Here is a 22,498-nt window from a genome sequence, read left to right on the forward strand (position 1 = left end):
TAACATGGAGATCACTCCCCCTTATACCATTGCCTCGAAGGTATGTGACCCTGAATGATTCAGCACCTGTAATACAGGGTGGATAGAGGGAAAAAAAATGCTACTGCTGGAAACCTGAAGTAAAGAACACAAGGAGCAGAAGCTGACCACTTGGCCCATCAAGCCCTGCTTTCCCATTCAATAAGATCTGGCCATGGACTCCATAAGATGGTGTAGATGAAATAGACCATTTAGCCCATCGAGTCTGCCCTGCCATTTAATCATGAGCTGATCCATTTTCCCACTAGCCCCACTGCCCGGCTTTCTCCCCATAGCCTTAGATGCTTTGGCTAAACAAGAACCTGTAGCGAGTGGTGTAGTGAATAAAACACAACAGAAGTTGTCTGTGAGCTGAACCAGCAGAACCGTTTAATTGAAACTTTGCAGGTGTTTAAATAATTACAGTTGACGCGCTATCACAATCACCCAACTTCTGAAGTCACCTCCCAGAGTTCTTTGTGTCCCCCGGCCACTGGGAACTCTTGATCCTGAGGGAGCGCGGAACTACGATCGACGGTTTGTTTGGAGTGCTACAGTTTGCCACAAACCTCTCAACCTTAAATACACCAATGACCCACCCTCCATAACCACCCATGGCAACAAATTCCACAGATTCACCATCCTCTGGCCTAAGAAATTCCTCCGTGTCTCTGTTCTAAGCGGACGCCCTTCAATCCTAAAGTTGTGCCCTCTTGTCCTAGGCGCTCCCACTGTGGAAAACAACCTTTCTACTTCGACTCTGTCCACGCCTTTCAACGTTCAGAATGTTTTGATGATATTCCCCCCTCATTCTCCTAATTTCCGAGTACAGGCCAACAGCTGTCAAATGCTCCTCATATGATAACCCTTTCGTTCCCTGAATCATCCTAGTGAACTTCCTCTGAACCCTCTCCAACGTCAGCACATACTTTCTTAAATGAGGAGCCCAAAACTGCTCACGAGGTCTCCCCAAGGCCTTATAAAGCCTCAACATCACATCCCTGCTCTTATATTTTATTCCTCTAGAAATAAACTCCTGCATTGACTCAACCTGTTTCCCCATTATCCTTAATTCCCCAACTATGCAAACAGTTAGTGTAGCTGGTTAGTGCCACACAATTACAACGCCGGGTTTGAATCCTGTACTGTGTCTAAGGAGTTTGTACATTCTCCCCTTATCTGCATGGGTTTTCTCTGGGGGTTCTGGTTTCCTCCCACAGTTCAAAACATTCTGGGGGTTGTAGTTCAGTTGGCTGGCATGGGCTTGCAGGAAAAAGCTTGATACCATGCTGTATGTCTACATTTAAAAATTTAAAATTAAACAGTGACTTAAATACATTGAATGAGGTGGCCTCTACCACTACCTTGGGCAGAGAATTCCACAGGTTCTGGGAGAAGCAGTCGGCTCTCTTGACTTAAACCCACTTCCCCTGAATTTTTTTTTTGTAATTCTTTATTTATCGCACTATGAACCATATCAACCAATATATTTACAGATGCATCTCTTTAAATATTCACAGTGACATTTTCTCTCTTTTTCCCCATCCCTCCTTTTCCCCTTCCCACCCCCCTCCAAATATTGAACATATGAAATACAATAAAACAATATCTTTATACAAAAGGAATACAAACAAAAAAGAGTATCATCTACTTATTCACATTAAATCTGATCTTGTTTATCTTCTTATCATTTTAGGTGGTGATGGTCCTAGGCCTGGTCTTTCTGTTATGTTCCATAAATGGTTCCCAGGTTTTTTTAATCATTGTGACTTTGTCTTTTAAATTATATGTGATTTTTTTTTTCCCAATGGGATACATTTAAACTTGATTATATATTCCATTAATGTTTACAGTCATATGGTCCAACGTGGCCATCTTATATCTTTATTTTCACTTCTTTTCTGCCTCTTCACCACCTCCATCCCCTTTTTTCCATTACTGTGGAAAATTCTCCTTTTTAATCTCAATATCTGACAACGCATTTAAGACTTGAAATACCCCAACAATCCCCACAAGCAATAACCCTTTAACCCCAAATGAACCTCCCCTCCTTGGATTGCCCCTTGTCCCTTGATGGGAACCACAACTCCCCTTTCCATTCAGTTTGTGAACTTACTCGCAAGCGTCAACCGATTTCGCAGTGACCATTATTCTCCACCACCCCCCCCAGCCCTCCCAGAGAACACTATTTTCCTATACTTATAACAAAGCTCTCTTTTTCCTTCTTCCCCTTCTCTTATCCATCTTCAAATCTTTATATATACATTATCTTTACTTTATATTTTTGCATATTTTTGTATATTTTCTTGCTGGTCATCCTTCTTGTCACTCCTCCTCCTCTCTTCTCCTGTCCTGCAAATGTTCAGCAAATTCTTGGGCTTTCTTTGGGTCTGAGAACAGTCTATTCCGTTCCCCAGGAATAAATACTTTGAGTACTGTTGGATGTCTTTTTTTTTTTTTTTTTTTTTTTTTTTTTTTTTTTTTTTTTTTTTTTTTTTTTTTTTCACACCATAAATCACAATAGCCATGATACACACTTTTTCTTTTCCACACATTTACAGTGACTTTTTCTCCCTCCCCCCTCCCTCCTCCCAAGCCACCCCCCCATCCCTCCCCCCTCTCATCCATTTTAGTTATACAATCTAGGTTGCATTAATTCAGTTAGACAATGTTGTCATTCAACAAAAATACACCAGAAATTCTACTGAGTCCATTTTTTTCTTCTCTTCTCCTTCCATCAACTTAGGTAATGTTTGTTCCCGGTAGGTTTTCGCTATTGTATTTAATGTAAGGCTCCCATACTTGTTCGAATATTTCAATATTATTTCTTAAACTATATGTTATTTTTTCTAATGGAATACATTTATTCATTTCTATATACCATTGTTGTATGTCTTAATGTAAAGTTATATCCTTTCTTCCATAAGATTGTTTTTGCCATGTTAAATTCTTTCCTCTTCTTTAAAAGTTCGAAGCTTATGTCCGGGTAAAAACCTTCTTTCTTGCCTGCTCCAGTATGTTTTATCATATATCTTAGAAATTTTACCAATATGGATTCTTCCCCCGAATCTTGAGGGACATCCCCTCATTCCAGTCTCATCTTTTTTTAAATTTTTTTATTTTTCACACCATAAACCACAATGACCTTTTCAATGTCATTTTCTCCCCCCCCCCCCCCCCCACTCCTCCCATTCCAGTCTCACCTGACATGAAAGTGAACACATGAGAGAGACATTCATGAAACGGTTGTGTGTTGGGAAAACTTTTCCATGACGATCTGCAGGCAGAGTTTTCGAGACTTGTTTTGAAAATGCTCAGTAGTTCCCGTGTCGTCCACAGGAGGCAGAGATAGAAAACTGATGTTTTGGCCCTGAGCCTTTCGTCACCCTAACCCAGATCATGACCAGTTCAAGTTTTTTGTCATCCGATTGTACAAGTAAAACCCGAAGAAACAGCGTTCTCCTGTCCTTGGTGCAAAACACGCAGACACACACCCACGTAACATACATACATACATATAGACAAACAATACATAATCTGTATGTGTATTGTATAAAAATAAGTAAATATTGTTTCATAAATACTAGATCAGTGTGAGCAGTTCCTTTGATCATTCACTATTCTCACTGCCTGTGGGAAGAAGCTATTCCTCAGTCTGGTGGTCCTGGCTCTGATCCTCCTGGATCTCTTCCCTGATGGGAGCAGCTGTGTGCGGGCTGGAAGAGGTCCTCAATGATTTTGCGTGCCCTCTTCAGACAACGATCCCAGTAAATCACGTCGATGGAGGGGGAGGGAGACCACAACAATCCTCTCTCCCACTCTTATGGTCCTGTGGATTGACCTCCAACCAATTTCTCCACAGCAACTGTAGCAGTTTGAGGCCTTGATGAAGGGCTCAAGCCCAAGCCTTTGGTTATACATCTTTGCATTCTCTGGATGCTGCGAGTTCTGCTGAGATTCTCCATCACCTTTTCTGTATTTGCTACAATCCCAGTGTATTCAGATTTTTTTTGGACCACTTGTTTCGGAAAGGGTTGTCAGGGACGGAGCATCAGCAGACGAGGCAGGTTCATCAGTGATCTAACAGATATGGTGGTTTATTAGATATGAGGGTTTATTAGAACCATAGAATATTACATAACAAAATCAGGTCCTTCAGCCCTTCTAATCTGTGCCATACCATTTTTATCCCTAGTCCCACTGACCTGCACCCAGGCCATAGCCCTCCACACCCCTCCCATCCATGCACCTGTCCACATTCCTCTTAAATGTTAAAATCAAGCCCACATTCACCACTTCAGCTCGTTCCACAGCCCCACCACTCTCTGTGTGAAGAAGTTCCCCCTAAACTTTTCCCCTTTCACCCTTAACCCATGTCCTCTGGTTTGTATCTCACCTATCCTCAGTGGAAAACGCTGATCTACCTGTCCCCCTCATAATTTTAAATACCTCGATCAAATCTCCTCTCGTTCTTCTACACTCTAGGGAATAAAGTCCGAACCTGTTTAACCTTTCCCTGTAACTCAGTTCCTGAAATCTGGGCAACGTCCTAGTAAATCTCTGCACTCTTTCTATCACATTGACATCATTCCTGTCAAATGCATTAGTACAATGTACAGATGCCTGAAATTCTTACTTTCTGCCCTACGGGTAAGACTAATTAATTGATGAAAGGTAATTAGAAATTCTGCCTGGACCCCAGAAAAAGAATCTCAGAGGTTGTATGTGATGTCATGTATGTAAAATTTTAAATTTTGTTTACAGCACAGTAGAAGCCAATTGCAGCTATTTAAATCCGTGTCACCAATTGACTACAAACCCCCCTTCCCCCCCCCCATATGTTTGGAAAGGTGGGAGTAATCCAGAGCCCCCAGTGTAAACCCACGCAGACACGGGCAGAACATCCAGACTCCTCGAACCTGGAACGCTGCAGCTGTAACAGTGTTGAATTAACCATGCTGCTGATGTACTCTGACTATACATTTGAAGGTGAATTGGTGTGGAGCTTTGAGAAAAGGTTGGGTGGCCGGTGGGAAGCTTGTGTCTTTTCCATTGGTGTACGAAACCTTCTGTTAAATCATGTGAAGGGGATTGAATGTTGGACGAGCTGCTGACGCTACTTGGTCTTTTGTTGCTTGCAGGAACCGGTCCGGGAAGGAGCCTCTCCGAATTGGAAGAGAAAGGAGAAGATCTCACACGTTACCAAATCTTGGCACAACTACATGTGCAATGTATGTCACTCCGTGGGGCTTTGGAGTGATAGGAGTTCTGATGGGTTGAATTGCTGGAGGATCATTCTGATGACACCCCCCAATCCTCCCATCTGCAAGCGAAACCCTACCTCTTGGATTCAGGGCTTCTCCTGTACATAAGATATAGGAGCAGAAGTAGGCCAATCAGCCCATCGAGTCTGTCCTGTCATTCTAATCACAAGCTGATTCATCTTCCCACACAGCCCCAATCCCCAGCTTTCTCCCCGTAACCCTTGATGCCCTGACTAATCAAACACCTGTCAACCTTTGCCTTAAATATATCCAATGACCTCCTCCCACAGCTGTCCATGGCAACAAGTTCCACAGACTCACGACCTTCTGGCTAAAGAAATTTTTCGGCATCTCGATTTTAAATTGAAGCCCTTTTATCCTGAAGTTGTGCCCTCTTGTCCTAGACTCCCTGACCATGGGAAACATTCTTGCCATGTCTACTCTGTCGAAACGCCTCCCCTCATCTTTCTGAACTCCAAGGAGTACAGTCCAAGAGCTGTCAAACGTGCCACATTAACTAACCCTTTCATTCCTGGTATAATTCCAGTAAATCTCTGAACCCTCTCCATTCTTTCCCAAATAATATGCCCAAAACTGTGAGGTCTCACCAGTGCCTTATAAAACATCAAATTTAACTTTAGACAGACAGCACGGTAACAGGCCTCTTTTGGCCGATGAGCCCGTGCCACCCAATTACACCAATTGACCTACAAACCCTAGCATTTTGAATGGTGGGAGGAAACCGGAGCCCCTGGGGAAAACCCACGGAGACACTGGGAGAACGTACAAACACCTTACAGGCAGAGCGAGATTAGAACTCCGGTCCCGCATTCCGCCCTCAACGTTACATCCCTGCTGGAGGAGTCATGTGATGGAGTAGAGGCCGGTTGGGAAAACCAGCCCTCTCCAGGAAAATAGGAAAAAAGTTAGGAAAAAGTAAAGCATAACAAAAATAAAATATAAGAAATGAAAGATAAAGATACAAAGAAGAGAAAGAAGATGGCTTCCAAGAAGGAGAAAGTAAAAACAACTGGAAAAAAAGTAGAAAAGTCACCGGAGAAGAAAGAAGGCCTTACCTGCACAAAGGAACAGGATGCTGTGATGGCGAGGAGCGCCCGACCCTCGAGGTTAGAGCCTGCTCTTCAGAGTCGCGACCTACCAGCTGGTGGACTACAAGAATGGCTCTCGGAGCCAAACAAAAGTGCACAACTGCACAATCAAAGGAGAAAGAGGACACCAGCGGGAGGGGGGCTCAGTAGAGGAGCAGGCTGTCACAGAGCGAACAGCTGAGGGACGCCCGACACCAGGGCGCTCAGCTGGAGGATGAGGAAGGCAGCAGAAGAGGGAGCGATGAAACAGACGAAAGAGATAGACAGAGGGATGACCATCAAGAAGATCAATGTCAGGGAGCACAACAGACGAGCAGCCCAGGAGGGGAAGACCAGCAAGAAGAGGCCCTACAAAGAGATACAAGCAGCTCATCAGGAAAAACAGAAGAGATACAGACACAAAGAAGAGAAGAAGACAAACACAGGTACAGACACAGAAGAAGAGGAAGAAGAAGATCAAGATCTTCACAGAGAAAAGGAAGGTAAAACTGATGGACAAAGAGAAATAAAAGGTAAAACTGAAGAACAGAATATAGATAAAGTCTTTTTTGAAGAACAAATGAGATCATGAAAAGAATGGTTGTCATTAGAGTTTAATGTAATTAAAAGGAAAATGAAAAGAACAGAAGATAAAATGCAAAGGTTAAAAAACTGGTAATGACAGAAATAGGGAAAAGTGTAGAGAATGTGGAAGAGCAGGGAAACGGCTGTAGAAATGGAAGTGAATGACTTAAGAGAAAAATTGGAAGAAAATGACAAAAAAAATTAAAGAGACATAAGAGTTGTTATCTCAGAAAATTGATATGTTGGAAAATTATAGTAGGTGAAACAACATAAAAATAGTGGGCCTGAAGGAGGGTGAAGAAGGCACAGACATGAAGGAATTTATAAAAGGGTGGGTCCCGAAGGACCTGGGAACGACAGAAATGCAGGAAGAAATGGAAATAGAAAGGGCACACAGAGCATTAGCTCCGAAACCACAGGCACATCAAAAACCAAGATCCATCTTAGTAAAATTTTTGAGATACATGACAAGAGAAAATATACTGGAATGGGCAAGGAATAAAGTTAGAGAAGATAATAAACCATTGGAATATAAGGGTCAAAAAAATATTTTTTTAACCCAGACATAAGTTTTGTACTCTTAAAGAGGAGGAAGGAGTTTAATACAGTGAAATTGATTTTTTGGGAAAAAGGTTATAAATTCATGTTAAGATATCTGGCCGTGCTTAAAATATTTATACCCAGGGAGCAAAACCGACTGTTCTTGGATCCGGAGAAAGCACAAGAATTCGCAGAACGTTTGCAGGACAGAAGGAGAGATGTAACAAGAATGAAGGAGGGTGATAAAGTATATACAAAGATGTAAAAACAATGTATATATAAAGAACTAAAGAGGGAAAAGAGAAGGGAAGGAAGGGAGTAAGGGGGGGGAATGAAAGAGAGAGCTTTGTTATATGTGTTTTTTAAAAAAAAATGTTTTCTGGAGAGGGCTGGGTAGAAGGGGAAGAACCGTCACTGCAAAATCAGTTGACGCTGTGAACAAGTTCGCAATCCAAATGAAAAGGGGAGTTGTGGTTGCCCGGCAAGGGATATGGGGCAACTCAGAAAGGGGGGGGAACTTTTGGGGTTAAGGTATTAGTGGATGTGGGAATCGCGGGGGTACTTTGTCTTAAATGTGTTGTCGTACATTAAGTGTAATAAGAGAAAACTAAGAAATGAAAATGGGGAAAAGGGGGATGGAGGTGGTGAAGAGGTGGAAAAGAGGTGTAAGCAAGATATAAGATGGCTATGTTGACTATAAACATTAATGGAATACATAATTTAAATTTATTGATGAAGGAAAAAATAGATAACACATTTGTGTAGGAAGTGCATCTAACTGAAGCAGAACATAACAAACTAAAGAGAGACTGCGTAGGACATGTAACAGCAGCATCCTATAATTCAAAAGGTAGAGGTGGAGCCACACTAGTTAACAAAAATGTGCCAATCAAAATAGAGCAGGAAATAATAGATCCGTCAGGGAGGTATGCAATGATAAAGTGTCAGATATATTCAGAATTTTGGAATTTGCTCAATATCTATGTGGCTAACGAGGAGGATCAAAAGTTTATGCAGGATTTTTTTTGAAGATTCCAGATACACAAGGAAATATATTGATAGGTATGGTTAAATCAATGCAGGAAATGAAACTTATGGGTATATGGAGGAGGCAACACCCAAGAGAGAAGGAATTTTCATATTATTCGAGTAGGCACAAAACTTACTCAAGGATTGATATGTTTTTGTTGTCAGCCCATATTCAAGGGAGAGTTAGGAAAACTGAGTATAAAGCTAGACTACTATCAGATCATTCACCCCTATTATTAGCAATAGAACTGGAGGACATCCCACCAAGAACATATAGATGGAGGTTAAACTCCATGCTGCTTAAAAGACAGGAATTTGGAGAGTTTATTGAATCCCAAATTAAAACATATTTTGAAATTAACACAGGATCAATGAAATACAAATTTATTTTATGGGATGCAATGAAAGCCTTCATTAGAGGGCAGATAAGGGTTAGGGTTAGTTTTGTGACTAAGATGAAAAAGGATTACAATTGGAAAATAGAGCAGTTGGAAAGTGAGATAGTAAGTACAGAAAAGTAAAAAGGGATGATGTAACAAAAAGGAGAGAATTGGCAGACAAAAAAATTAAATAGGTAACATTACAAATGTACAAGGTAGAGAAGAACATAATGAAAACAAAGCAAAAGTATTATGAATTGGAGGAAAAAAAACATAAAATATTGGCCTGGCAACTTAGAACAAGCTAAAAGAACGATACTGGCATCAAACAAATTACATATAACCCAACAAAGATTAATGAAAATTTTAAAGAATTTTATGAACAATTGTATCAAACTGAGAATGAAGGGAAAGATGATAAAATAGAGGAATTTTTAGCTAAACTGTCAAAATTGCAAGAAGAGGAACAAAACAAACCAATAAAACCATTTGAAATAGAGGAATTACAGGATGTATTAAAAAAGCTGCCGAACAATAAAATGCCAGGAGAGGATGAATTTCCAGTAGAATTTTATAAAACATTTAAGGAGTTATTAATTCCTCCTCTCCTGAAAGTAATGAACCAGGTAGAAGAAACACAAAACTTGCCAGATTCATGTAAGACAGCAATAATTACAATAATATTAACACCAGCATCATATAGACTAATATCTCTACTTAACTCAGACTATAAGATAATAGCGAAATTATTAGCAAACAGATTGGCCGATTGTTTACCTAAAATAGTAAAATAAGATCAAACTGGATTTATTAAGAAAAGATGAATAGCGGACAATGTTTGTAAACTTATTAATCTAATCCACGCAGTTCAAGGAAATAAGAAACCAACAGTGGCTGTTGCTCTAGATGCAGAAAAAGCCTTTGACAGAGTAGAGTGGAACTACTTATTTAAAGTATTACATAAGTTCAATCTACCAGAAAAATATATAAATTAGATTAAAGCATTGTATAATGGACCGTTGGCGAAGGTAGCAGTAAATGGATATGTATCAAGACACTTTAAATTAAATAGGTCACCTAGACAGGTATGTCCACTATCCCCCTCATTGTTCGCTTAGCAATAGAACCTTTGGCAGAACTGATGAGAATAGAAAATAAAATAAAAGGGATAAAAATAAAGGAGAAGGAGTATAAAATCAGCTTATTTGCAGATGACATTATAGTATACTTAACAGAACCAGAGGTATCAGTAAAAGAATTACATAAGAAATTGAAGGAATATGGAGAAATATTGGGGGTACAAGATCAACGCAAATAAAAGTGAAGTGATGCCAATGAGTAACGCAGACTATACAGAATTTAAAAAAGAGTCACCATTTAAATGGCAAGCACAAGCAATCCGATACCTAGGGATCAGGTTAGATAATAACTTAAGCCACTTGAATAAACTAAATTATCAGCCACTAATAAAGAAATTGCAGGAAGACTTAGAACATTGGAAAGAATTACCACTAATGTTGATAGGGAGGGTAAACTGCATTAAAATGAACGTGTTCCCAAGGATACAATACAATTCAATTGTTACCTTAACAGAGAAATTCTTTAATGAACTAAAGAGAATAATAAGGAAATTCTTATGGAAAGGAAGGAATCCAAGGATAGCGTTAGATAAATTAGCAGTGAGGTATAATCAAGGTGGTTTGCAGTTACCAAATTTTAGAAATTATTATAGAGCCGCACAATTAAGGTATTTATCAGATATTTACCAGATAAGGGAAAAACCAGACTGGACTAAGATAGAACTAGATAAAATAGGAGAGAAGGTACTGGAGCATGTACTTTATAAGTGGGATGAAAAGCTGGTGCAATATAAAAACATCATTTACTTAATACATGGAAGAAGATCCACTTAGAAAGGAAAAAAACGAATGATCAAATACCAAAATTACTGTTGACGCAAAATCCGCTAATCCCTTTTACAACAGACAACCTTTCTTTCAGAGAATGGGAGAGAAAAGGATCAAAAGAATAGAAAATTGTTTTTTGGGAAATAATTTATTAACATCTGAAGTACAAATATGGAATAAGTCAATGTTTGCACATCATCAATTGAAAGCTTATTTAAGGGATAAATTGGGAAACAGCTTGAGATTACCTGAAGGAAGCAGCTTTGAATATGTGATTACAGACACAATGATAATTAAAAGATTTACAATGAACATGTACATTAAGCTGCAAGATAAGGAAAATGATGAAATTAAACTATAAACCTAAACAAAAGTGGGAAAAGGATTTAAACATAAAGATAAAAAATGAAGCATGGGAAAAGTTATGTTCTGGAACTATGAAGAATATAATAAACACAAGGTTTACTTGATACAGTATAATTGGTTACACACGGTATATATTATTCCTCAAAAATTTTAAAAATGGGATTCAACATTATCGGATAGATATTTTCGTTGTAAGAAGGAAATGGGAACAACATTACATGCAACTTGGGCATGTACGAAAGTGAATACGTTTTGGGAAGAATTAAATCAAGAAATAAAGTTACAAAAAATAACATAACATAACACAGCACGGAAACAGGCCATTAGGCCCTTCTAGTCCGCACCGAACCAAACACCCCTCTCTAGTCCCACCTCCCTGCACAATGCCCATAACCCTCCATCTTCTTCTCATCCATATACCTGTCCAACCTTTTCTTAAATAATACAATTGACTCCGCCGCCACTATTTCTCCCGGAAGCTCATTCCACACATCTACCACTCTCTGAGTAAAAAAGTTCCCGCTCATGCTACCTCTAAACCTCTGCCCCTTAATTCTTAACTCATGTCCTCTTGTTTTAATCTTTCCTCCTCTTAACGGAAATAGTCTATCCACATCCACTCTGTCTATCCCTTTCATAATCTTAAATACTTCTATCAAATCCCCTCTCAACCTTCTACGCTCCAAAGAATAAAGACCTAATCTGTCCAATCTCTCCCTATACTCTAGATGCTTAAACCCAGGTAACATTCTGGTAAACCTTCTCTGCACTCTCTCCACTCTGTTTATATCCTTCCTATAATTAGGCGACCAGAACTGCACACAGAACTCCAAATTAGGCCGCACCAACGTCTTATACAGTCTCAACATCACCTCCCAACTCCTATATTCCATGCAATGATTGATAAAGGCCAGCATACTAAAAGCCTTCTTCACCACCCTATTCACGTGAGTTTCTACCTTCAGGGAACGATGTACCATTACTCCTAAATCTTTCTGCTCTTCTGTATTCATCAATGCTCTCCCATTTACCACGTATGTCCTGTTCTGATTCTTCTTACCAAAATGAAGCACCTCACACTTATCAGCATTAAATTCCATCTGCCATTTTTCAGCCCACTTTTCTAAGCAGCCCAAATCCCTCTGCAATCCTTGAAAACCTTCTTCATTATCCACTATTCCACCTATCTTAGTATCGTCTGCATATTTACTAATCCAATTTACCACCCCATCATCTCGATCATTAATGTATATAACATACCAAAAAAACCAGAGTTATTTCTTTTAAGTAACACAAGAAGTAGAAAATTAGGCCTCAAATTGGATAAAGTGCAAAAAAAAACATAATGATAGCCTTAGCAGTAGCAAAAAAAGTAGAATGTCAACTTGGAAAATGGAAGAGAGCATGAGTATACAGCAATGGTACATGGAAATGAATGTGTATTCCACAAATAACATATAATTAAAAAAATAAGTCACAATGTTGAACAAATTTGGGAACTGTACATGGAACATATTAGAGAGAGCTTGCCCACGACCTTCATCCCCTAAAATAAGAATGAAAATGATAAGAAGACAAAACGACTAGATTCAGTGTGTAATAAATAGATGACGCATTTTTCTTGTTTATGTGTGTAGATATTGTTTTATGGTTTTATTGTATATGTTGAATATTTATGGGTTTTGGAGGGGGGTGGGTAGAGGGGATGGAGGAAAAAGGGGAAAAAAAAGGGAGAAAAGACCACTGTGTAAATTTAATGAGAAATGTTTGTACGTATTTTGGTTGATGTGGTTCATAGTGTGAAAAAAAAATAAAATAAAATAAAATAAAATGTTACATCCCTGCTCTTGAATTCTATTCCTCAAGAAATTAATGCCAATCTTGCCTTCTTCACCATTGATCATTTGTCCATGTTTGGAGGACGTTTCCAAATGTCGGTCGGAAAGGTAGTGATGTTAATGCTGCAATGATTATCCATGCTAACTACAGAGAAACGTTGACTACGCCATACCTCACTGTGGGACAGTCATCCACCAATGACTGAGATGATTAATAGTGATCTTTCTCCTTTTTCTGTTCAGGAAGTTATCCAGGATTTCCAGGCCTCTGTCCTCCAAGTCTCTGACTCTCCCTATGACGAACAGTGAGTACCTCATTAACTCAGGATAACAGAACCCAGGCGAGTGTTTGGATTTGGGATAGACATCAGAACAGGGGTGACACAGTTGGCGTAGTGGTTACTGCAATGCTGTTTCAGCACCAGTGATCGGGACCAGGGTTCGAATCCACTGCCTGTAAGGAGTTTGTACGTTCTCCCCATGTCTGCGTGGGTTTTCCCTGGGGTCTCTGGTTTCCTCCCAACATTGGGGTTGTAGGTCAATTGGGTGTAATTGGGTACCAAGGGCTCGTGGGTCGGAAGGGCTGTTACCGTGCTGAATCAGAATTTGTCATGAACAAGTCACAAAATTCAGTGTTGTGCAGCAGCTTTACAGCACAAACATTTCTATAAACCACCTTACAAAATAAATTTTAAAAAATAGTGCACAAAAAGCAAGGCTCTTGGGTTCATTGATTATTCAGGAAGGGCCTGTTACTGTGCTGTATGTCTATATTTAAAATTTTTAAAGAGTGGGGGAATGGGATTGATGGGATTTCTCTGAGAGCTGGCATGGGTTTGATGAATCTGCAGACTTTCATGTTTCACCTACTGTGCAGTCCTGTTCTCTTGCTCGATGGGCCGGTTTCCATCCTGTATCAGCCGTTCTCCTGCTCTTGGGACTGTGACTAAATTTGTCCTTCTCTTTCCCCTTTGCCCCAGGGTAGCTGCCCAGATGCCCACTGTCCACTACGAGATGCCCAATGGTTACAACTGTGACTATGGAGCGGAGAGACTGCGCATCCCCGAGGGCCTGTTCGATCCCTCCAACGTCAAGGTGCAGTGATGGGGTCCCTCTGTCTGGCAGCGGTTTGCCCTGCCCCTGCGATGCACCATGCTTCCCATGCGTGGCAACTGTGGTGCACTGTGCCCCCACGTGCGGCAGCCGTGACAGTTTCGTCAAGGCCGATCGCCATTGGTGTGGCTCTACACTGGCAAGCTGTTGTGTCTGGGGAAAGTATCAAGTTTGGTGGGTTCACAGAACGATGAGTCTGGGTACAAGCGTTAAAATCAAAGGTAACTTTATTGAACATGGGAGACAAATGGGAAGACGTCAAACAATGTGTCATTCTAAATAACTGTTGACATTGACATCGGACCCAGGTTGGACTTTTATACCTATCTTCTACACAGTATGAGACAAAAACTATCACGGGGCAAGCAGGCAATTTGGGCACAAAGGACTCTGATACCGGTGGCTGCTTTCTTTACCACACTCTCCCACACATGTACACACACTTCACAGAAATGGAATTTAAAACACACTTCTGATTCCCTGTACCAACAGGGGTGAGGCTCTCTGCAAGCACTGAGGTATCACAGAACTACGGCTCAACTCAACGTCATGCACACTTTACCCACAACTCCTCCAGCAATGTCCACAGTAGCAACCTGGCATGGAGTGATGACCAAGGCTTGGATCGTGAAATAGAGAGAAAGAAATGTGGTGTGCTTTGATGTTTTATACTGTTCTGAGCTGGGCATCTGGCCAATGTTGACACTTAGTCATTTACATAAGCCGATTCTAATCCCACACTGTCTGTGAGGAGTTTGTATGTTCTCCCTGTATCCGCGTGAGTTTTGCCTGGGGGCTCCAGTTTCCTCCCACTCTTCAAAACATTACTGGGGTTTTAGGTCAATTGGGTGTAATTGGACAGCACAAGGTGGTGCATTGGAAGGGCCTGTACCATATTGTATGCCTTAAACAAGTTTTTGGGATTTGGGAGGAAATGTGCAAACTCCACATGGGCAACGCCGGAGGTGGAGATCGAACCTGGGGCCCCGGAGCTGTGAGGCAGTGGCGTTACCTGGTGGGTTTCTGTGGTGCCCAGGTTGAGTAACGCTCAGTGCATTGATCATTTGCTGGACTGTCCACCTGTGTTGTCTGAAGCACTCAGGGGGCTCCGGGCCCAAGGGAACCATCACCATCAGGTTCCCCTCTCTGCTCTGTGCACAATCCTGACTGGGAAATGCAGTCAATGTCGAGTCTGTGGACGCTGTGACTGATAGTTGACTTCAGGAAGGGAAAACCAGAAGTGTATAATCCAGTGATCAGTGTGAGATCAGAGGTGGAGAGAGTGAGCAAATTTAAGTTCTTGGGAGTCACCATCTTGGAGGATCTTTCCTGAACCCAACACACCAATGGCCTTGTCAGCACCTCTACTTCCTCAGGAGTTTGCGGAGGTTTGGTATGACACCGAAAACCTTGGCAAATTTCTACAGAGGTATGGTGGAAAGTGTGCTGACCGGCCTGGTATGAGGACACCAATACCCTGAGTGTAAAACCATGCAAAACGTAGTGGACACAGCCCAGGACATCACAGGCAAACCCCTCCCACCATCGAGAATGGCTAAAGGGAACGCTGCTGTCAGAGGGCAGCAACGATCATCAAAGATCCACCCCACCCAGCACACGCTCTGTTCTTGATGCTGCCATCAGGAAAGAAGTATCGGTGCCACAAGGCTCGCACCACCAGGTTCAGGAACGGCCCCTCCACCATCAGACTCCTCAACAGCAAACTCAATCAGGGACTCATTTAAGGTCTCTTACTTGTGCACTTTATTGCACTCTGTGTATTGCACAGTCAGTTTGTTTACATTTCTTTGTTTACATTGTGTCCAGTTTTTTTGCATTATCAATAAGTGGTAATTCTGCCTGGCCCTCACGAAAATTAATCTCGGGGTTGTATGTGATGTCATGTATGTACCTTGACAGTAAATCTGAAGGGAGGTGGTTATGGAGAGAGGGGCAGGAAAGAAGAAAGGTGAGAATCGATCGGGGCAGAGGGTGACTCTAAGGCAATAACATCTCATCTTCCATCTAGGTACCCTTCAACTAGATGATATTAACATAAACCCATTAAAACCATCATGACATTTTCTCCCCCTTCTCCTCTAGTTCTGTCTCCCTCCCCTTCCCTTTTCCCTCTGTCTCCTTTCACAGAGCCAAAATCAATTCTCACCTCTCCTCCTATCATGGTTGGGGGGAGGGAACAAAATAGTACAGAGCAGTAAGGAGAAGGTTAGAATGAAAACAATGAAAGTTTGTAGTAAGTATTTGAATATGGATGGGCAGGTGATAGAGAAGGGAAATGCTCTGGAAGAAGATGAAGGGCAATTGTCAGGAAAAGTAAATAATGTTGTTCTTAAAGATGAGGGAAAACAGGGATTAAAAAATGGGAAATCCCTGAAATTCATATATTTTAATGCCAGGAGTATTGTAAAAAAGGTGGATGAGCTGAAGGTGTGGATTGATACTTGGAAGTATGATGTGGTAGCGATTAGTGAGACATGGTTGCAGGAGGGATGTGATTGGCAACTGAATATCCCTGGGTTTCGTTGTTTTAGGTGTGATAGAGTCGGAGGGGCAAGAGGAGGTGGGGTTGCATTGCTTGTCAGGGAAAATATTACAGCGGTGCCTAGGAAGGATAGATTAGAGGGCACATCCACGGAGGCTATTTGGGTGGAACTGAGGAGTAGGAAAGGAGAGGTTACACTTGTAGGGGTGTATTATCGACCACCCGGAGGGGACCGAGGCCTAGAGGAGCAAATCTGTAGGGAGATAGTAGATATTTGTGATAAGCACAGGGTTGTAATTATGGGAGATTTTAATTTTCCACATATAGATTGGGAAACACATTCTGTGAAAGGAATGGATGGGTTAGAGTTTGTGAAATGTGTGCAAGATAGTTTTTTTACAACAATATGTAGAGGTGCCGACCAGAGAAGGAGCAGTGTTAGATCTACTGTTGGCAAATGGGATGGGTCAAGTGACGGAGGTTAGTGTTGGCGAGCACTTCGGGTCCAGTGATCATAATGCTATCAGCTTCAATGTCATTATGGAAAGAGAGAAATCAGGGCCAAGGATTGAGGTTTTTGATTGGGGAAAAGCTAGATTTGAGGAGATGCGAAAGGACTTGCAGGGTGTGCATTGGGACAATTTGTTTTATGGGCAGGATGTAGTAGAGAGATGGAAGTCTTTTAAAGATCAGATTTTGAGAGTGCAAAAGCTTTATGTTCCTGTTAGGTTAAAAGGAGGGGCAAAAGGTTTGAGAGAGCCATGGTTTTCAAGGAATATTGGAAACTTGGTTCGAAGAAAAAGGGAGGCGTACATTAGATATAAGAAGCATGGAGTTAAGGAGATGTTTGAAAGATACATTGAATGTAAGAGGAATCTTAAGAGAGGAATTAGGAAAGCTAAAAGAAGGTACGAGAAAACTATGGCAAGCAGGGTGAAAACAAATCCAAAAGAGTTCTACAAATATGTTAATGGTAAGAGGAAAGCTAGAGACAAAATTGGTCCCTTAGAAAATCAGAGTGGAAAACTGTGTGTGGAACCTAGAGAAATGGGGGAGATATTGAACAGTTTCTTTTCTTCGGTATTCACTAAGGAGAAGGATATTGGGAGATGTGGGATAAAAAAAGCAAATTGGGTAAATATGGGGAATATAGAGATTACAAAAGGTGTAGTTTTAAGGCTTTTGAAGAATATAAAGGTGGATAAGTCTCCAGGACCAGACGGGATCTTCCCCAGGACATTGAGAGAAGTGAAGGAGGAAATAGCAGAGGCTCTGGCGGTAATTTTTCGAATGTCATTAGATATGGGGATAGTGCCGGAGGATTGGCGCATTGCGCATGTGGTTCCGTTATTTAAAAAGGGTTCAAGGAGGAAGCCTGGCAACTATCGGCCTGTAAGTTTGACGTCTGTGGTGGGTAAATTAATGGAGAAAATTCTTAGAGATAGTACTTATAAACATCTGGATAGACAGGGTCTGATCAGGAGTACTCAACATGGATTTGTGGGAGGAAGGTCATGTTTGACCAATCTGATTGAATTTTTTGAAGAGGTGACTAGGAATGTGGATGAGGGTAGCGCAGTGGATGTTGTCTATATGGACTTCAGTAAGGCCTTCGATAAGGTACCACATGGAAGGTTAGTTAGGAAGGTGCAGTCTTTAGGTATAAATTTTGAGATAGTCAAATGGATTGAACATTGGCTGAAAGGGAGAGGCCAGAGAGTGGTAGTGGATAATTGTCTGTCAGGTTGGAGGCCGGTGACCAGTGGTGTGCCTCAAGGATCTGTATTGGGCCCATTGTTGTTCGTTATATACATTAATGATCTAGATGATGGGGTGGGGAATTGGATTAGTAAATATGCAGACGATACTAAGATAGGTGGAATAGTGGATAATGAAGAAGGTTTTCTAGGATTGCAGAGGGATTTGGGCTGCTTAGAAAAGTGGGCTGAAAAATGGCAGATGGAATTTAATGCTGATAAGTGTGAGGTGCTTCATTTTGGTAAGAAGAATCAGAATAGGACATATGTGGTAAATGGGAGAGCATTGAGGAATACAGAAGAGCAGAAAGATTTAGGAGTGACGGTACATCGTTCCCTGAAGGTAGAAACTCACGTGAATAGGGTGGTGAAGAAGGCTTTTAGTATGCTGGCCTTTATCAATCATTGCATGGAATATAGGAGTTGGGAGGTGATGTTGAGATTGTATAAGACGTTGGTGCGGCCTAATTTGGAGTTCTGTGTGCAGTTCTGGTCGCCTAATTATAGGAAGGATATAAACAGAGTGGAGAGAGTGCAGAGAAGGTTTACCAGAATGTTGCCTGGGTTTAAGCATCTGGAGTATGGGGAGAGATTGGACAGATTGGGTCTTTATTCTTTGGAGCGTAGAAGGTTGAGAGGGGATTTGATAGAAGTATTTAAGATTATGAAAGGGATAGACAGAGTGGATGTGGATAGACTATTTCCGTTAAGAGGAGGAAAGATTAAAACAAGAGGACATGAGTTAAGAATTAAGGGGCAGAGGTTTAGAGGTAACATGAGGGGGAACTTCTTTACTCAGAGAGTGGTAGCTGTGTGGAATGATCTTCCGGGAGAAATAGTGGCGGCGGAGTCAATTGTATTATTTAAGAAAAGGTTGGACAGGTATATGGATGAGAGGAAGATGGAGGGTTATGGGCATTGTGCAGGGAGGTGGGATTAGAAAGGGGTGTTTGGTTCGGTGCGGACTAGAAGGGCCTAATGGCCTGTTTCCGTGCTGTAAATTGTTATTGAATCCGACTCATAATAGTATAGGGATTAGGCACCACTGGGTGGCGGGTCTGAACAATAGCATTCAAAACTTCTTAGATATCCAATTAACACCTCTTGTTGGTCTGGACTCCTCCCCCCTCCCATTCTCCCCCCACTTCTCCCCCCAGACTTTGGTTCAGACACCTGTCTATTTAGGGTCAGCACATTTGGTGTAGTGGTTAGTGCAACGCCTTTACAGCGCCAGCAATCAGGACCAGGGTTCGAATCCCACGCTGTCTGTAAGGTGTTTGTATGTTCTTCCCCGTGTCTGTATGGGTTTTCCCCTGGGGCTCCAGTTTCCTCCCACTGTTTGAAACCTACTGGGGGTTGTAGGTTAATTAGGGTGAAATTATGTGGGATGTTACTATGTTGCATGTCTAAATTTTAAAAAAATAATAATTTTCACTCGAGGAAGGACAGGCCTGAAACATCACTAATATATCTTTAGCTCCTCTGGACGCTGTGAGACCAGCTGAGTTCCTCCAGCATTTCTGTGTTTTCACTACAATTATTGTCTTGGATCTGAACCCTGGAACTCCTTCCCCAACAGCACAAGACCTGAGGCATCTCACTGCCACCTCCTCAAAGGGAATTCGGGTGTCCAGTGACCTTCATGCTCATCACCAATCGAAGACCAACATCTTTAAACAGCCTGGTATTGTAGAACACTGCAGCACAGGCCCTTTGACCCACCTAGCCTGTGCCGAACTATTATTCTGCCTGGACGTTAACAGTCGGAGGTGGCTGTGGGTTGGAGTTGTCCTGGACTCCAGATGCTGACGTTCTGTTCTTTCCTTGCAGGGCCTGTCAGGGAACACGATGTTAGGGGTCAGTCACGTGGTCACCACCAGCATCGGGATGTGTGACATCGACATCCGTCCAGTGAGTACGTCGGGCGGGTCACTCCACCCTCTGCATTCCTAAACCTTGGTGCCCTCGAGACTGTAAATCTCCATTGACCAGCCTATTGTCTGAGGAGGGGGTGGTGGTGGGAGGGGTCTGTCTGATGAATGTCCTGAGTTGGGACTATGGCAGTGACAGTGGATATTGGTTTGAATCTGGTGCTGTCTGTGATCCTCCATCTGGAGCACTGCATGCAGTTCTGGTCTGGATTAAGTCGTCTGGGATTGTACTCACTGGAATTTAGAAGAATGAGAGGGAATCTTTTAGAAACATATAAAATTATGAAAGGCACAGATAAGATGGAGATAGGTAGTTGTTCCCATGGGTGGGGGAGACCAGAACTAGGGGACATATTCTCAAGATTCAGGGTAGTAGATTAGGATGGAGAAGAGGAGGAACTGCTTTTCCCAAAGGGTGGTGAATCTTTGGAATTCGCTGCCCTTTGAAGCAGTAGAGGTGACCTCAGTGACTATATTTAAGACCAGTTTGGATAGCTTTTTACACAGAAGTGGTATTGAGGGATATGGGGAAAAGGCAGGTCAGTGGAGATTAGCCTCTCATCAGTCAGATCAGATCTCATTGAATGACAGAGCAGACTCAACAGCCCGAATGACCGACTCCTGCTCCTGTTCAATATGCTCTTATGTATTTGTATGTTCTCCCCATGTCTGCATGGATTTCCTCCCATCCTGCAAAACATACAGTTGTAGGTTAACTGGGCAGCTCGGGCTCACGGGCTGGAAGGGCCTGCTACTGTGCTGTATGTATAAATTAAAATTAAAAAAAAATCTCCAGAGTGATCAGCTCGGATGTCACCTCAATCCCTCAAGCATGGCAGAAGACCCACCCTTAATTCTGAGCAACTGGGCGTTCTGACGACTCTGGATGCCACACCGAGACAGGCTTCGGTCTCTGATGAGTTGGCCACACTGGGCCGTAGATAAAAAGCCTCAACCCCACACCACCCCCCCCCCCCCCCACACCCAGCCGAATTACTTCACTGACACCAAGAAGAAGGGCTAACAATGGGATGGGATAGCAAATAAGAGCGTAACTCAGGAGCAGAAATAAGCCATTCTGCCCTGCCAATCCATCTCAAGCTGATCTATTTCCCCACTCAGCCCTGCAGCCTGGCTTTTTCCCCATAACCTTTGATGCCCTGACTAATCAAGAACCTATCAATCTCTGCCTTAAATACAGCCAATGACCTGGAATCCACAGCCACCCGTGGCAACAAATTCTGCGGATTTACTGCCCTCTGACTGAAGAAATTCCTCTGCATCTCAGTTCTAAGAGGACCCCCTTCAATCCTGAAATTGTGCCCTCTTGTCCTAGACTTTCCCACTGTGGGGGAAGCAACTTTTCTACATCTACACTGTCCATATTTTCCAACAGTTGAAATGTTCCAATGAGGACCCCCCCCACCCCCCCACCATTTTCCAAATTGAGGCTGTGGAAGATCTCGTGAAACAATTGGAAGCAAGTGCCACCCTCCAGCATCTTTAGAAACGAGATGGTTGCCTGGGTAACACTGCCCTTAATCCTGCAGGGCCTATACGGCAGTGTGATCGTCACTGGAGGGAACACCTTACTTCAAGGCTTCACAGACCGACTGAACAGGGAACTCTCTCAGAAGACGCCTCCGGTGAGTGCAGTTGTCCAGTTGGCAGTAGTGGGTTGTAAAGTGTCTCCCCAACTTGCGTCTGAGTTCTGTACTGACTGACCGGTTGTATCTTGAAATGAACATTAACATGGCATGTAGAAGTCGTAAATCTTCCTTCATATTGGCTTCAATTCCAAATCGAGTTTCTTCCTCGGCTACTGGCCAGATCTATCAGCAGGGGATGGGTTTTACCTCTGGCTCACCATCTTCTTTGGCGAGTTTACTGCACTTGCGTCATATGGACGCAGCTGTTATTTTTCGGTCGTAATTCAGGAGGAGGTTGTATTTTTAAAAAAAAAGGGCATTGAGTCTGCACACAGGAGGGAGATCAGAAACTCAGCTGAATGATGCACCAACAACAACCTCGCCCTCAGTGTCACCAAAACCAAGGAGCTGATTGTTGATTTCAAGAAGGGAAAGAAAGCCAGAGGTGGACGATCCAGTGATCACTGGGGGATCAGAAGTGGAGAGGGTGAGCAGATGCAAGTTCTTGGGAGTTGCTCTCTCAGAGGATC

At 42.2% G+C, this 22,498-nt stretch overlaps 1 protein-coding gene across 1 annotated transcript in view; it reads left to right on the forward strand.

The window, feature by feature from the left end:
• Window positions 1–22,498, forward strand: part of LOC138753047 (actin-like protein 6B) — a 42,414-nt gene that overhangs the window by 10,128 nt on the left and 9,788 nt on the right. Inside the window, 6 exon segments of the mRNA XM_069915640.1 lie at window positions 3–40; window positions 5,160–5,249; window positions 13,259–13,320; window positions 13,996–14,110; window positions 20,219–20,299; window positions 21,870–21,965. Of these exon segments, the coding sequence (XP_069771741.1) occupies window positions 3–40; window positions 5,160–5,249; window positions 13,259–13,320; window positions 13,996–14,110; window positions 20,219–20,299; window positions 21,870–21,965 (482 nt within the window).

This window comes from Narcine bancroftii, chromosome 2 (genome assembly GCF_036971445.1).
Source record: "Narcine bancroftii isolate sNarBan1 chromosome 2, sNarBan1.hap1, whole genome shotgun sequence".
Lineage (NCBI taxonomy): Eukaryota > Metazoa > Chordata > Chondrichthyes > Torpediniformes > Narcinidae > Narcine > Narcine bancroftii.